This window comes from Pteronotus mesoamericanus, unplaced genomic scaffold (genome assembly GCF_021234165.1).
Source record: "Pteronotus mesoamericanus isolate MK-2021 breed Mesoamerican mustached bat unplaced genomic scaffold, CSHL_Meso_final contig_69, whole genome shotgun sequence".
Taxonomy (NCBI): Eukaryota; Metazoa; Chordata; class Mammalia; order Chiroptera; family Mormoopidae; genus Pteronotus; species Pteronotus mesoamericanus.
The window spans coordinates 716,234-734,046 of record NW_026555237.1 but is presented as its reverse complement, the minus strand read 5'-3'; the positions used below and the strand labels follow the sequence as shown (position 1 = coordinate 734,046).

General features: G+C 39.4%; 1 protein-coding gene across 1 annotated transcript in view; it reads right to left on the bottom strand.

Moving 5' to 3' along the window:
• The window catches only part of CCDC7 (coiled-coil domain containing 7), a 184,040-nt gene that overhangs the window by 46,372 nt on the left and 119,855 nt on the right, over positions 1 to 17,813 (bottom strand). The window contains exons 9-10 of the mRNA XM_054582286.1: positions 4,376 to 4,451; positions 215 to 245 (exon numbers count right to left, since the gene is read on the bottom strand). Coding sequence (XP_054438261.1) covers positions 215 to 245; positions 4,376 to 4,451 — 107 coding nt within the window. The remainder of the gene's footprint in view (positions 1 to 214; positions 246 to 4,375; positions 4,452 to 17,813) is intronic.

The following is a 17,813-nucleotide window of genomic DNA, read 5'->3' as shown; positions in this document are numbered from 1 at the left end:
TATATATTACAATTTATTATTATATAATAATTATAATATTATATAAGAATAAAACATATTATTCAAAAGAATGAACAAAGCTATCCAGCTAAAATATGCATAGAAAACTTGAACAAACTGAGTAAGCCTTGCATCCTTATTTAAGATTATTATTCTGACAATTTCAAGAATCTATTAATAAGAGCAAAGTACAATTTCAAACAGATATACTTACAGTTTCTAACAGAATTTGATCATTCTTAGCTCTGAAAAGATCAAAAATGTCTGTATTATATTATAATTTTATTTATATTTTTATTTATGTGACATACATATACATATTCTTTGTGAAAATTTTTCAAATAAATAAGACTAGAGTACACTTTGACTACCATTCTGAAAATTCAATGATCTCCACAGAGATAATTTTAGATTGCTGCCTATCTTTCTAGAACTTGTTGCATCAATTTATATAATACTTTCTAATCAGACAATTGTACAAAGCTCATACTGACTATAAGACCATTCAAGTTGGTCATGGACAAAGCCAAAGTGAGGAAGGATTGAGGGAGGGAGATGGGGAAGGGGGACAGGGGAAAGTGGTGGGGGGAAGGCGGAGACAAATGTATTTGAACAAAAAAATAAATTAAAAAAAAAAGACCATTCAAGTTGGAAATTCTCTCCTTTATAGTAATCCCTTAAGCTAGTTCTTTACACTTCTTTCTACTACACCCAGGAATTCTAAAACCAGTTATAACTAGCACTAACAGCCTAATATGAGGAGCTAGAATAAATAATATTGAATAGTATAGATGTCTGCTTTAATACCCTGGGTTCAATGGATAAAATAGTCATGGAAACTAATCTCCACCTTTAAGAATGCCCCTAGAACATGTTAGAGTTTTCATCTGACAAGGCCGTGAAAATTCTGACCCTAACCTTCTAATATAAAGGATTCTAAAAAGACAGAAAGAGAAAATGATAAATAGCATCTAATTTAATTGCATACCACATAACTGACCATTAATGAAAACAAGCAATAAGTCCTTTAGTTCCATTTTTAGCGACTTCCCCAGACGTAACTTTCTTTACATTTTCTTTACACTTTCTTTACTTTTCTAAGTATATTTTATTAAATATGCTATTACAGTTGTCCTATTTTTTTTCTCCCCTTATCCTCCTCCACTCTGTACAGCCCTTCCCTCCAGCATTCCCCTACCCCCACCCCTTAGTTCATGTCCCTTAGTTCATTTATATTCATTGGGTCACACATATAAGTTCTTTGGCTTTTGCATTTTCTATAATATTCTTAGCCTCTCCCTGTCTATTTTGTGCCTACCAATTACGCTTCTTACTCCCTATACCTTTTCCTCCATTCTCCCCATTTCCACTGATAACCCTCCATGTGATCTCAATTTCTGTCATTCTGTTCTTATTCTAGCTATTTGCTTAGTTTTTGTTTTTGTTTTTTAGGTTCAGTTGTTGATAGTTGTTTGTTGTCATTTTACTGTTCATAGTTTTTGATCTTCTTTTTCTTAGATAAGCCCCTTCAACATTTCACATAATAAGGGCTTGGTGATGATGAACTCCTTTAACTTTTCCTTACCTAGGAAGTACTTTATCTGCCCTTCCATTCTACATGATAGCTTTGCTGGATAGAGTAATCTTGGATGTAGCTCCTTGTCTTTCATGACTTTGAATACTTCCTGCCAGCCCCTTGCCTGCAAGGTTTCTTTTGAGAAATCAGCTGATAGTCTTATGGGAACTCCTTTGTAGGTTAACTGTCTTCTTTTCTCTTGCTGCTTTTAAGATTCTCTCTTTATCTTTAATCTTGGGTAATGTAATTATGATGTGTCTTGGTGTGTTTCTTCTTGGATCCAACTACCTTGGGACTCTCTGAACATCCCAGACCTGCATGTCTAGTTCCTTTGCCAGCAACGGGAAGTTTTCCTTCATTATTTTTCAAATAAGTTTTCAATTTCTTGCTTTTACTCTTCTCTTTTGGGCACCCCTATGACTCAGATATTGGAATGTTTAACATTGTTCCAGAGGTTCCTCAGCCTCTCACTTTTTTTTAATTGTTCCTTCATTCTGTTCTTGTTGCATGTTTATTTCTTCCTTTTGTTCTAAATCATTGATTTGAGCCCCAGTTTCCTACACTTCACTGTTGTTTCCCTGTATATTTTCCTTTATTTCACTTTGTATAGCCTTCATTTCTTCCTTTATTTAGCAATCATACTCAATCATTTCTGTGAGCATCCTGATTACCAGTGTTTTAAATTCTGAATCTGATAGATTGGCTATCACCTCTTTGCTTAGTTCTTTTTCTGGAATTTTGATCTTTTATTTCATTTGGGCTGTATTTCTTTGTCTCGGTGCACCTGTTATATTGTAAGGGTGGGGAGCCTTAGGTATTCACCAGGTCAAGGCAACCGACTTTGCTGCGTTGTGGCCCTATATGTGAGGGAAGGGTCAGAGAGGGGAAAATGCTGCTTCCTAGTTCTCTCCGCTCTCACCCCACTTTCTATTACTTCCCTCACTTCTCACAGGCAGATTGTGCCCTTTCAAGTGCTGATTCCTGGGTAGGTGGGCATGTGTACATTCTAGGACCCTGTTGGCCCCTCCAATAAACTCTCCTGTGAAACTGGAAGTTTCTCCTGCCCCCAGAACCCCCACAGGTGTTTACCACCAAAGATTTTGAGGCTTTATTTCCCAGCACTGGAACCCTGGTTTGCATGGTTTGTCTCGCTCCCCAGTTGTTCCTCCTGGCTTATCCACAAGCAAATGTGGGACCACCCAGTCTTCCAGCCACCTTGTCACGTGTCTTCTCCATCCCAGCTACCTGTCTTTGCCCCTCCTATTCTAGATGAATGTTTCTTCTTTAACTCTTTGGTTATCAGACTTCCATACAGCTTGATTTTCTTGAAGTTCTGGGGTTCTTTTTGTTTTTAAATTGGTTTTTTCCCTTATTTTGGTTGTGAGAAGAAGTGAAGTATATCTACCTACAACTCCACCTTGGCTGGAACTCTCTTTACACTTTTCTATGATCACTCAATTTGATAACTAGAAAATCTGATCATGTAAAATTTCCCAACTTTTCAATGTTGAATCTAAATAATTTTTTTAAAACTCCCTGAGTGATATGAACTTTCTGGATATGTTTTACTTTAAAACATTTACTTAAAAATAATTATGAGTTTACAAAGAATTATCAATAAGTGAAAAGTACATATACAAGAAACATTTTGTATGAATGTAATTTTTACTTTCTAAAATTTTAAACTATACATAACATAAATTTTCCATTTAACTATTTCTAAGTCCACACTAAAGTGCATTCACATTATTGTGCAACCAACCTCCGGAACTCTTTTCATCTTGCAAAACTGTAACTCCATTAAACAACTCCCCATCCCCCATTCTCCTCAGCCCCTGGCAACCATCATTCTACCTTCTGTCTCTATAAATTTGACTACAGTTTGTACTTCATATTAATAAAACCATAAAATTCTTGTCTTTTTGTGACTGGTTTCTTTTACTTACTATAGTATCCTCAATGTTCATTCAGGTTGTACCCTATGTCAGAATTTCCTTTCTTTTTAACACTGAACCATATTCCATTGTATATATATATTTCATTTTCTTTATGCATTCATCATTGGACACCTGGGTTACTTCCAATTCTTTGCTCTTGTGAATAATGCTACAGTGAATATGTGTATATAAATAGCTCTTCAAGATGTTAATTTCATAATTTTTTGATCCAATCATCTACTGACAAATACCATATGATCTCACCTATAAGCAGAACCTAACCAACAACACAAAGATGCAAGAAAAATAAGACCAGCAACACTGAAAGGAAAAGAAATCAACAGAGACAAGAGGGAAGGAGGGAGGAGGGGCAGGGAAAAGGAAGGGAAGGGGAAAGTCAAGGAACATGTAGCAAGGACTCATGGGCAAAACCAAAGGGGAAGAGCTGAGGGAGGGAAGGAGGGAGGGGGCAAGTGAAAGTGGTTGGGAGTAGGCAGAGAGAAATGTATTTGAAAAAATAAATTAAAATAAAATTAAAAAAAAAAGAATAAGAATCTAAATACAATTTTAAAAAATGTTAATTTCAGTTTGGGAGGTATATACCCAGGAATGGAATTGCTGAACCATATGATAATTATATTTTTAATTTTTTGAAGAATGGACACAAATTTCTCATTGTAACTGTACAATTTTACATTCTGTGTGATTATAATTTTAAGTTTTAAAATTATAAATATCAAAAATTGATATAAAAACACTAAATTTTTTAACAGTGATCTTATTCTTTATATTTCCAAATTTTCTAAAACAAATACATATTCACTTTTTTAATTCAGAAAAGAAATTATTTTTAAAAGCTTACCTCTCTAACATATTTGACTGTTTTTCAAATATTTTCAACATGGCATTCAATTGATTAGGTACTGAATAAGTAGTTTCTGTTTTTTAATAAAGAAAGAAAAATATTTAAAGGTGTTGCAAATAGCTGGTCATACCTCTATACTGATATCTCACATATATGTGTGAGAACTACACAAGCAAAAGGAGAGAGAGTGAGAGAGACAGACAGCAGGGTCATGTAAGTATTCAAGGAAAAAAATTCTTAAGATAAACATAGTTGCCAGTTTTAATAAATGTCTATTATGTGCAAGCACTATACTACCTTACATTCTCTTACTCCTCAAAATAAACAAAAAAAGAAGATACAATAATCACTTTCAAATAAAGAAATTGAGGCTCAGAGAGGTCACATATCATGATTAAAACTATGCATCTATTAAGTGACAAAACTGGACTGAGTTCTAGTATGTGTGCTCTCCTTATGATATTACATATAAGAGAACTCTACGATGTTAAGAGAGAACTGCTTTGGTTGCTACTGGTAAGGCAATAAGATCTATGGGAAGAATCTAAAAACCCTCTTATATTTTTTCAAGTGAACCAAAAAACCCAAACTGTTACCTAAGATGTTACTTAAAAGAGAGCCAACATAATAGGGAGCCATAATAGTAAACTTTTAGGATAGTAACATAAGACTCTCCAATCTTGGTACACAAGAATTATATGACAGAAGACAGCCCCCCTCCACTAAAGTTTTCTGATATGAATAAAACATGATAAGTGCAAAGAAAATGTTAACATGGAGGCATATCACGGTTCCTTCTTATCTATGGACATAAAATTTCTCCTCATTCATTTATTTCTTCTTTGATTAATTTCATTAAAATGTTGTACTTTACCTCATATAGATCTTGTACACATTTAATGAGATTAATATATAAGTATTGAGCTTTTGGTACTGATGCAAATGGTGTGTGTATAGTTTCAAAATCTACTTATTCATTGCTTGTATATAGGGAAAAACTGCAAGAAGTAAATTCAATATTGTTAAGATGTCTGTTCTTGCAAACTTGATCTTTAGATTCACTGTAATCCAAATCAAAATCCCAGCAAGTTATTTTGTGTATATCAACAATTTAGACTTGCGCCGAGTGACTGGCGAGGGTTGGCGAGTGTGTGTGTGACCCACGCGGGTTGGCGAACGCTAGCACCTGCCGGCAAGGCCTCACACAGACTGGCACCCATACGGGCTGCGAGGGATTGCACAGAGGGGCAAGGGCAGGCGTAAATTGACCTACCCGCCGCGATTGCGGAGCAACCCACAAAATAAGTAGAGCTGCCCAGAGTCCCTGGAGGAGAGACCAGAAACAGGATTAACTGGAGAGTCCTAGAGCTGATTTCCTCCCATTTCCGTAGTCCCCATTTGGCGAGGGAGGGCAACGCACCCAAAGAGCCAAAAGCGGGGAAAACACACAATAGAAGACCCTAAACTGACCAGTGCCGCGAAGCTCGCGTGCCAGGGAGGCCAGATGAGTGCGGGAGGTCGTGAATAAGCCCCCTGGTCTGGGGCAAACATGCGAGCCCAGGCAGGTCGGGGACACTGCCGCGCTGGGAACGCGCTCAAGAAGCCCACGTGAGAGCGCAGAGAGATCCCAAAAAATAGCCCAGCCCTGACCGAAGGGCTCACAGAGCTGCTCCAAGCAGGAGTCAGACACAGGCATTAGACTCCTGAAAGGCTCAAACAAACAACCTAAACCCTATAGGGTCAACAACTGACATCATCAGAGGCAAGCCCTGAAAGAAAAGTAAAGGACAAAAATACTTAACAGACTCTCACAAAAATGGGAAGAAAAAGAAGTTCCCCTCAAATGAGGGGAAAAGGGGACTCCCCACAGAGAGAGCTCAATGAAATAGAGGCAAGGGAACTATCAGATATGGAATTTAAAACAATGGTTCTAAGGAAGCTCAATGAGCTCAGCCAGCTCAAAGACAACTATGAGAAACTGTATAGAAACTATCAGGATCTTACAGCAAACTATATCACTCTGAAAAAGGATGTAGAAACTATCAAGAAGACATAAGAGGATATGAAGAATGCCATTTCTGAATTGAAGAACACAGTAGAAGGAATCCAAAGCAGGCTGGATGAAGCCAAGGATCGAGTCAGTGACATGGAGGATAAGATTGAAAGAAGCTCCCAGAAAGAACAAGAAATGGAAAAACGGCTCAAAAAGAATGAAGAAGCATTTAGGGAAATGCAGGACAACCTGAAACGCAATAATATCCGTATAATAGGGATACCGGAAGAAGAAGAGGAGCAAGGAATAGAGAACCTCCTCGAAAAAGTAATGATGGAAAATTTCCTAATTTGAGGAGAGAAAGGCTCTCATGGATCCAGGAGGCACAAAGGGCCCGACTCAAGAGGGAACCAAGGAGGTCCACTCCAAGACACATCATCATTAAAAGGGCAAATGTCAAAGACAAAGAGAGAACCCTCAAGGCAGCAAGGGAGAAGGAGAAAGTAACATACAAGGGGGCCCCGATACGCCTAGGAGCTGACTTCTCAACAGAAACACTGCAAGCCAGAAGGGAATGGCAGCAAATATTCCAAGCCATGAAAAGCAAGGGCCTACAGCCAAGGCTGCTCTACCCAGCTAGGCTCTCCATTAAAATAGAAGGAGAAATACGGAGTTTCCCAGACAAAAGAGAGCTAAAAGAATACATCTCTACCAAACCAGCACTCCAAGATATGCTAAGGGGACTGGTTTAAGCAGATGAAGGAAAAGAATGAGACAGGGAGGAACACAAGTACGAAGAGAAAAGATGAGTAAGTTTCTATCAGTAATATCTCTCATGTGAATGGACTAAAACCCCAATCAAAAGACACAGGGTAGCTGAATGGATTAGAAAACATGACCTACACATATGCTGCCTACAAGAGACCCACCTCAGAGCAAGAGACCTACACAGATTGAAAGTAAAGGAATGGAAAATAATATTCCAAGCAAATGGACATGAGAAAAAGGCTGGCATTGCCATACTTGTATCAGACAAAGTAGATTTCAAAGCAAAGGTCATAAAGAGAGACCCAGAGGGGCACTATTTCATACTGAAAGGAAGAATCTATCAAGAAGACATCAACATTGTAAACTTATATGCTCCCAATATAGGAGCCCCCAAGTTTATAAGGAAATTGTTGGATGACTTCAAAAAAGATATAGACAGCAACACACTGATAGTAGGGGATTTCAACACCCCACTGTCAAAAATGGACAGATCTTCCAAACAAAACAGTAATAAACATATCGTGGCGCTGAATGACACACTGAATCAAAGAAACTAAATTGATCTATATAGAACCTTACATCCCAAAGAAGAAAAATACACATTCTTTTCAAATGCTCATGGCAGTTTTTCAAAGATAGACCACATGATAGGACACAAAGCAAGCCTCAGCAAATTCAGGAAAATTGAAATAATACCAAACTTTTTCTCAGACCACAAGGCCTTGAAACTCAAAATCAACCTCAAAGAGAAACTTCAAAAACTCACAAACTCATGGATACTGAACAGTACACTATTAAACAATGAAGGGGTCAATAATGAGAAACAGAGAAGAAATCAAAACATTTCTGGAAACAAATGAAAATGAACAGACAACTGTCCAAAACCTATGGGACACAGCAAAGGCAGTCCTGAGAGGGAAGTTCATAGCAATACAGGCTTACCTAAAAAAGATAGAAACATTTCAAATAAAGATCTAACACTACAACTTCAAGAACTGGAGAAACAACAACAAATAAATCCCAGAGCAAGTAGAAGAAAGGAAATAGTCAAGATTAGAGCAGAACTGAATGACATAGAGACAAAAAGAACAATTCAGAGGATCAACCAGTCCAGAAGCTGGTTCTTTGAAAAGATTAATAAAGTTGAGAAGCCTTTAAGCAGACTCATCAAGACAAAAAGGGAGAGGACCCAAATTAATAATATCAGAAATGAAAGAGGAGAAATAACAACTGATACCGCAGAAATACAAATGATCATCAGAAACTATTATGAACAATTATATGCCAAGAAATTTGAAAATCTTGATGAAATGCACAAATTTTTAGAAAAGTATAATCTTCCAACACTGAAGGAGGAAGAAACAGAAAGCTTGAACAGACCGATAACAGTTGGGGAAATTGAAGCAGTAATCAAGACTCCCAGCACACAAAAGCCCAGGGCCAGACAGTTTCCCAGGAGAATTTTACAAAACATTTAAGGAAGAGCTAACCCCTGTCCTTCTCAGACTATTCCAAAAAATCCAAGAAGAGGGAAGACTCCCAGACTCTTTCTATGAGGCCAGCATCACCCTGATCCCAAAACCAGATAAAGACCCTACCAAGAAAGAAAACTACAGGCCAATTTTGCTGATGAACATAGATGCTAAAATCCTCAACAAAATATTGGCAAACCGCTTCCAGCAATACATTCAAAAGATTATCCACCACGATCAAGTGGGATTCATCCCAGGGATGCAGTGATGGTTCAATATACGCAAATCAGTAAACGTGATACACCACATCAATCAAAGAAAAGACAAAAACCACATGATCATCTCGATAGATGCAGAAAAAGCATTTGACAAGGTACAGCACCCATTTATGATCAAAACACTCAGCAAAATGAGAATAAATGGGGCATTCCTCAATGTAATAAAGGCCATATATGAGAAACCTACAGCCAATATCATACTCAATGGGCAAAAACTGAAAGCTTTCCCACTAAGATCGGGAACACGACAAGGATGTCCGCTCTCAATGCGTCTTTTCAACCTCGTATTGGAAGTCCTAGCCACAGCGGTCAGACAAGAGAAAGAGATAAAAGGCATCCAAATAGGAAAGGAGGAAGTAAAACTATCATTGTTTGCATATGACATGATAGTGTACATAGAGAACCCTGTAGACTCTACCAAAAAACTCCTCAACCTAATAAGTGAATTTGGCAAAACAGCAGGATACAAAGTCAACATTCAGAAATCAAAGGCGTTTTTGTACACCAGCAATGCAATAGAAGAAGAAGAAATCAGAAAAAATATACCATTTGATATAGCACGAAAAAGGATAATGTACCTAGGGATAAATTTAACCAAAGACACAAAAGACCTGTATGCAGAAAACTATACAACATTGAAAAAAGAAATTAAGGAGACACAAATAAATGGAGCATATACCGTGCTCATGGATTGGAAGAATTAATATCCTCAAAATGTCCATACTACCCAAAGCAATTTATAGATTCAACGCAATCCCTATTAAGATACCAATGACGTATTTCACAGAAATAGAACAGACATTTCAAAAATTTATATGGAACCATAAACGACCCCGAATAGCCGCAGCAATTTTGAGAAAGAAACACAAAGTAGGAGGGATCAGAATACCGGACATCAAACTCTACTACAAAGCCACCATACTCAAAACAATCTGGTACTGGCACAAGAACAGACCCATAGACCAGTGGAACAGAATAGAAAGCCCAGAAATAAGCCGAGGTCTCTATGGACATCTAATATTCGACAAAGGGGGCAGAAGCATAAAATGGAGCAATAACAGCCTCTTCAACAAATGGTGTTGGGAGAGCTGGACGGCTACATGCAAAAAATTGAAATTGGATCATCAGCTGACACCATGCACAAAAATAAACTCAAGATGGATAAAAGACTTAAATATAAGTTGCAACACCATCAAAGTCCTAGAGGAGAACATTGGCAGGAAACTCTCAGATATCCCACGCAGCAATTTTTTCACTGATATGTCTCCTAAAGCAAGGGACATAAAGGAAAGAATAAACAAGTGGGACCTCATAAAAATAAGAAGCTTCTGCACGGCTAAAGAAAACATCTGCAAAATGAAAAGGGAGCCAACCGTTTGGGAAAATATATTTGCTAATGATACATCAGATAGAGGTTTGATCTCCAAGATATACAAAGAACTCACTCGACTTTACTCCAAGAAGACAAACGATCCAATCAAAAAATGGGCAAAGGACCTGGGCAGATGCTTTTCTAAGGAGGAGATACAGAGGGCCCAGAGACATTTGAAAGGATGCTCAGCATCACTAGCCATCAGAGAAATGCAGATCGAAACCACCATGAGGTACCACCTCACACCGGTCAGAATGGCCATCATAAACAGATCCACAAACAACAGGTTCTGGTGAGGCTGTGGAGAAAAGGGAACCCTAGTCCACTGTTGGTGGGAATGCAGACTGGTGCAGCCACTATGGAAAGCAGTGTGGAATTTCCTCAGAAAGCTGAAAATGGAACTGCCTTTGATCCAGCGATTCCCCTTCTGGGCCTATACCCTGAGAACACCAAAACGCCAATACAAAAGAACCTATGCACCCCAATGTTCATAGCAGCACAATTTACAATAGCCAAGTGTTGGAAGCAACCTAAATGCCCATTAGTAGATGACTGGATCAAAAAATAATGGTACATATACACAATGGAATACTACGCAGCAGAAAGAAGAAAAGAAGTACTAAACTTTGCGACAGCGTGGATGGAACTGGAGAGCATCATGCTAATCGAAATAAGCCAGGGGGCAAAAGACAAATACCATATGATCTCACCTATAAGCGGAACCTAACCAACAATGCAAAGAAGCAAGGAAAATATGACCAGCAACACTGAAAGGAAAAGAAATCAACAGAGACAAGAGGGAAGAGGGGGGCAGGGAAAGGGAAGGGAAGGGGAAAGTCAAGGAACATATAGCAAGGACTCATGGACAAAACCAAACGGGAAGAGCTGAGGGAGGGAAGGTGGGAAGGGGCAAGGGAAAGAGGTGGGGGGAAGGCAGAGACAAATGTATTTAAAAAGTAAATAAATTAATTTTTTAAAAAATACCAATTTAATTTCTGAGCTTTATATGGAAAGGCAATAGATCAAGAGAAGCCAACACAATATTGAAGAAAAATAAAGTAGGAGAACTGATACTCTCCAAATTAAAGATATAGTATAAACATACAGGAATTCAGTTTGCAAAAAAAATAAACAAACAGATCAATAAAACTGAATAGAGATCCCAGAAATAAACCCACAAATATAGAGTCAGCTGATCTTTGGCAAAAGAACACAGGCAAAAAGGTTAGTCTTAATGGAGAAAGGTTAATGTTTTCAACATCTAAGACTGGAAAAACTGGACATCCACATGCAAAAAATAATAATCCAGACACAGACATTACATCTTTTATAAAGATTAACTCAAAATGGGTCACAGATTTAAATGTAAAAGGCAAAACTATAAAAGTACTAGAAAATAATATAGGGTTAAAATATAGATTACTTTGGATTTGAAAATGTCTTTTTATATACAACTTCAAAAGCACAACTCATGACAGGAAAAAACTAAAAAGTCCAACTACATAAAAATTAAAAACTTCTGCTTTGCAAAAGTCACTTGTTGAGACTATAAAAAAATAAGCTGCAGACTGAAAGAAAATCTTTACAAAACACATTTGATAAAGCACTTGTGCCCAATATATACTCACACAAAGAACTCTTAACACTCAACAATAAGAAAGCAAACACCTAGGTGGGGAAAAAGATGGCAGGAGAGTAGGTGAGAATTATACTCACCTCCTCTCAGGACCAAAATGGAATAAAAACTAAAAGAAGGGGGAAGAAATGGGAGAAAAATTGGGACAACTGTACTTGAACAGCAATAAAAAAATTGTTTTAAAGAAAAAGAAAAATCAACCTAAATAACCAACTGAAGACTTGCTAAACAAAAATCTTATAACAAAGAATTTACAAAAGAAGCCAAAGGATACTAGTAGGGAGGGCAGAGACATAAAAACGACTGGCCCTGCATGAACTTGTGGCAGCTGAGAATTCAGAGGATATTTCAGCTTCAAAGGTTCCCTCCCCTGAGTAACGTGGGTTCTCAAATGCACATCAGGCTCCACAGTCCAAAGCACCAGGGCCAGGAAGAGGCATCCACATAATATCTGGCTGCGGTAATCAGTATGGATTTTGTATGCCAGGGAGAAAAACAGGAGCCTCTGCTATATGCTATTTATTCTTAAGTCTGCTAGAAACAGCCTCTCAGCCTGGAAGAGGGAGGATGGATCAGAGCACAATGCAGTTTTATGAAGACAAACGCGGTTGTGGGGCTACAGTGAGAGTGCTAAATGAACAGATACCAGGGTCCCTGTGCCTAATCACTCTCCCACACCATCCATGCACATCATCCTTCCTAGATCAAGCACTTCCCTTTATATGGCATCAGACACACGGAATGCAATATCCCCACCCTCCCAACTCCCTGGCCCTGCCCTGCCAAGTTTACACCCTGCAAGGAGTCTGCTGCCTAACACTGTGGTGTACACTTTTTTAAAGGGATATTGAAGGTGAACTCCAGGGGAGTTAGTGACTGAGTTGTGTGGATCTGGGGCTGGGCCATTTCCCCTCACCTGGCTAAGCCACAGCAGCAGTGCCAACACCATCTGTGTTCCAGAACAATGCAGGAGGGCCATGCACCCCAAGCACCAGAGCAACAGAGTGAGTTTCTTGGGACACATCAGCAGGCACCACTGCCTCCAGTACTGCCAGAAGAGTGGCATCCCACCTTCCCACAAGAAATCCAACAACCGCATCACAGAAAACCACAAGCTCCACCTGGATGACTCCCAGTGGCCCCATCCAGTGGAGCTTGCACTCTGCAATATTGTCAGCAGGCCCTGGTCAGCCTGGTCCCGCTGTGCAGAAGACCCCCGAGGCATTCCAGACAGACTCAGAAAAACTGAATTAGGTGACTGTACCCTGAGACTTCTGGTAAATGGCCTCAGACCCAATAATGTAACTGAGTTTGAAATTATATCAGTCTGGTGAACACTACTCACCCCTACCTGGTGACTCACTGAGAAACAACCTCATGCACTTCACATACTTGACAGAGGCTTTTTCATTGAGTGAATGTAACAGAAGCTACCAGATGAAGAAGCATTTAGGGAAGCCTTGGGTCTTTTGCTGACCTGTTCTCTGGCTCAGTACTAATGAAAATTGGCCTTGGTGTACAGCTTGACCCTTGCCAAGCACAACCAGGCCCAGCAGAGGCAGCACAAATTATGGATCACTTTGTATCTTCCAACATATAGCCCAGACCTTGTCACAGGCAGCACCTGAAATTGACCTACACTGGAGTACCTCCAAAGTGTCCCCATAACCAATACACTTAGTGGTGGTATTTGGAACATATCACAACATGAACCAATTAATGCCACATGTGGTGCACACAAAAGGAAATCTTGGCAGGTACAATCCTTGTTGGGGAAAAATACACTTCAGGGGATCAGTGTACAGAGCTCATTTATTATGGGTTGGAGTCAATATTCATAACCAACCAGAGGGACAACCCCACTTACAGACAAGCCAACAGATAACAAGACTCAGCTACAACAGGAAGACTCACAGAACCCACACAAAAGAAATTCCTGGAGCCCTTGCTCAGGTGATCAGGAACACTGTGCTACTGAGCCCCAGCAAACATCTGCTACATAAAGATACCATACCAAGACTGTGAGACATAGCACATGTACCTAACACACAGAAAAAATATAGAAAGGCAGCCAAAATGGAGAGAAAAAGGAACATTCCCCCCAAAAAAGAAAAAACTGGATAAATCCCCAGAAAAAAAATAATGAAATGGAGATAAGCAAGATACCAGATACAGAGTTCAAAATATGGTTATATGAATGCTTGGGGAACTTAGGGAAAGAATAAATGAACTCAGTGAGAACTTAAACAAAGAGACAGTAAACATTTTTTAAAACATAGAAAGCATAAAAGAACCAGTAAGAAATAAAAAATACAATATCTGGGGAAAAAAAGAATACTCTAGAAAAATAAACAGCAGACTAGATAAAAAAGGGGATCAAATCAGTGATTTGGAAGACAAGAGAGAAGAAAACACCTAATCAGAGAAGAAAAAAAATTTAGAAAATGAAGATAGTCTAAGGGATCTCTGGTACAACATGAATATCAATCACATTATAAACATGCCAGAAAAAGAAGAGAGAGAAAGCAAGGGTTTGTGAACTTATTTGAAAAAATAATGGCTGAAAATTTCCCAAACCTGGTAAAGGAAGACACACATGTCTAGGAAGCACAGAGAATCCTAAACAAGATGAACCCAGAGAGGGCCACACCAAGACACACAATAATTAATATGGCAAAGGTTAAAGACAGAATCTGAAAAACAGCAAGAGAAGGACAATTAACAAGCTACAAGGGAGATCCCATGTCAGCTGATTTACCAACAGAAACTTTGCAGGTCAGAATAAATTGACACAAAACATTCAAAGTGATAAAAAGCAAGAACCAACACCAAGATAACTCTACCCAGTAAGGCAATTATTAAAAATTGAAGGTGAAAAAGAGCTTCCCAGACAAAAATAAGAAGCTAAAGGAGTTCATCACTACCAAACAATATTACAACAAATGTTAAAGGGTCTTCTATGAGAAGAAAGAAAAAAGGGAGGACACAGTTATAAAAACTGAAATGGCAATAAATATATTCCTATCAATAATAACTTTAAGTGGATTCAATTCTCTAATCAATAGATATAGGGTAGCTGAATGGATAAGAAAACAAGACCCATATATATTTTTTCTATAAGATACTCACCTCAGAATAAAAGATACAGACAGACTGAAAGTAAAGGATGGAAAAGGATATTTCATACAAATGGAAACAAAAAATGCAAGGGAAGCAGTATATATCTGATAAAACAGACTTTAAAACAAAGGCTATAACAAGAGACAAATAAAAATATTACATAATGATACAGGGATCAATCAAACAAGAGGATATAACCATTGTAAATAAACATTTATGCACACAACATAGAAGCACCTAAATATATTTAAAAAATCTTGACAGACATAGAGATATTGACAGTGACACAGTCATAGTGAAAGATTTTAACACCCCATTTACATCAACAGATAGATCTTCCAGATACAAATTCAACAGGTAGATAGCGGCCTCAAATGACACAACTGACCAAATTGATTTAATTTATATTTCCAGAACATTTCACCACAAGGCAGCAAAATATACATTCTTTTCAAGTGTACATGGAATGTTTTCTAAGATAGATCACATGCTAGGACACAAAACAAGGCTCAATAAAATTAAGATCACAATCATATGAAGCATCTTCTCTGACCACAATGTTATAACACAAGAGGTCAATTACAAGAAAAAAAAAACCTGAAAAAATAACAAATGCATGGAAGCTCTAGAACAGTTACTAAACAATAAATAGGCCAACAATGAGATCAAGACAGAAATCAAAAGTTACCTTGAAACAAATGAAAATGAAAACACAATGACCCAAAATCTATGGCACACAGAGAAAGCAGTCCTAAGAGAGAAATTCATAGCATTAGTGGCCTACCTCAAGAAACAAACAAACAAAAATCTCAAATAGAGACATTCAGAAAATGGCAGTGAAGTTGGTGGAAGTTACACCCACCTCCGCCCAGGTCCTGACTAGAATTACAACTAAATTATAGAACAATTGACCTAACTGAAGACTAGTTGAACAGAAGTCTTACAATCAAGGATTTACAGAAGAAGCTACATAAAGACTGGTAGGAAGGGCAGAGATGCAAGGAGGGCTGGCCCTGCCCCCATGTGCATCAACTGAGAATATGAAGGGATATATTAGCAGCAAAGTTACCCCTAAAGAACTTGGGGTCTCAACCCCACATTAGGATCCCTAGCTAGTAGCAACAGAGCCAAGAGGAGGTGCCCACATGATATCTAGTGGTAAAGTTCAGCAAGGATTCTGTTTAACAGGGAGAAAAGAGAGACTATTAAAAATCTAAGTGCCCTCTTTAAGAGCCAATAAACCAAATCTCTTTTTCAGCCATTTTCCCTGAGATCAAGAGGAGGGTGGGCAGGTTGCAGTGGACTAGAGTCTTGCAGGAACAGACTTGGCTATGTGGCTCCAGGAAGAGGGCTGAAAGGATGGCCAACAGGTTCCTTGTGCTGAGTCCCTCTAGCACACAGCCCATAAATGCCATCTTTCCTGGGGCAAACACTCCCCTCTAATCTGCACTGGCCTAGGGGACTACACAAGCCTCATTTCTCCAGCCCCCTGTAGCCCTGTTCAAGCTCATGCCCTGCAAAGAAGTCTACTGCCTGAGCCTGTGGTATACAGTTTCTCAAAGGGATCTTGAGGAAAAACCCAAGGAGAATCGGAGACAGAGCTGTGTAGCTCTGTAGCAGAGACCATTTCCCCTCCCCACCCACTGTGGGCCAGAAAAATCCAGGACCATGATGGCCCAACTGCCCTGTCCTGCACAGCCATAGCAGTGGTGCCATTTTATAGCTCAGAGCACCCAGCCTGACATGGCCAATTGCTTGCCCAGTGTGCCCCAACCCACACAGCCATAGTAGCAGAGCTGCCCAGAGTGGCCCACCATTCCCTACCTCTGACCACCAGAGAAAGAGTGTCCCAACCCCCAAGAGGAGACCCATTAAAACCCCATTAGGGAAGAACTATTAGCTCCAACTTCCTGACCCCTGGTGGTCCCACCCTGCTAAGCTTGTGCTCTCCGGTACTGCCAATCTAATTCCCCAGTGCAGAAAACTCTTCAGGAGGTCTGGGAAGAGTCTGGGGAAAAACTCAGTTGTGTGGCTCTTTTGGGGAGCCATTGTTTCTATACACTCCAGACCAGTACCACTGTTCCTGGGCAAAGCCCTTCTTTCATATGGGTACACACTGGCCTGTGTGGGCCTGATAAACACTGCTGGACTCACTCTGATGAATCCCTGAGACCTGGCCCAAAGGTCCACATGCACCTGGCATGTGGTAGCTGACCTTGGTGTACCCTGAGACTATTGCTGAGTGGCCTCAAACTCACAACTGGAACCAAGTTTGAATCTGTATCAATCTGGTGAACACCACTCAACCCTACCTACTAACTCACCAAGAACCTCCCTCCAGTGATTCATATACTGCCATAGGCTCTTTCAATAACTGAGCCTAACAGACAGCTAACAAATGAACACAGACCTTGGAAAACCTTGGGCCTTTTTCTAACCTGATGATAGGTGCCAGGCTGGTGAACATTGCCTTGGTAAGCAGCTGGACCACTCCCACAAACACCCAGGCAAGGCAGAGACAGACACGTACTGCAGTTCACTTTGTAGCTCCAAACAGGTAGCCCAATGCCCACCACTGGTAGTGCCTGACATCAACTGACACTGGACCCCCTCCCAAGGGCCCCAGAACCAACACACCAATGGTTCAGACCACACCAGCACATGACCTAATTAGCTCCACAAGTGGCACACAAAAGAAGATCTTGACAGATACTAGGACCAACTGGGGCGAATCCAGCTTTATGAAGCCAGCCGAGCATAGCAGCTCACACACTGAGCTCAGGATCAATCCTCACA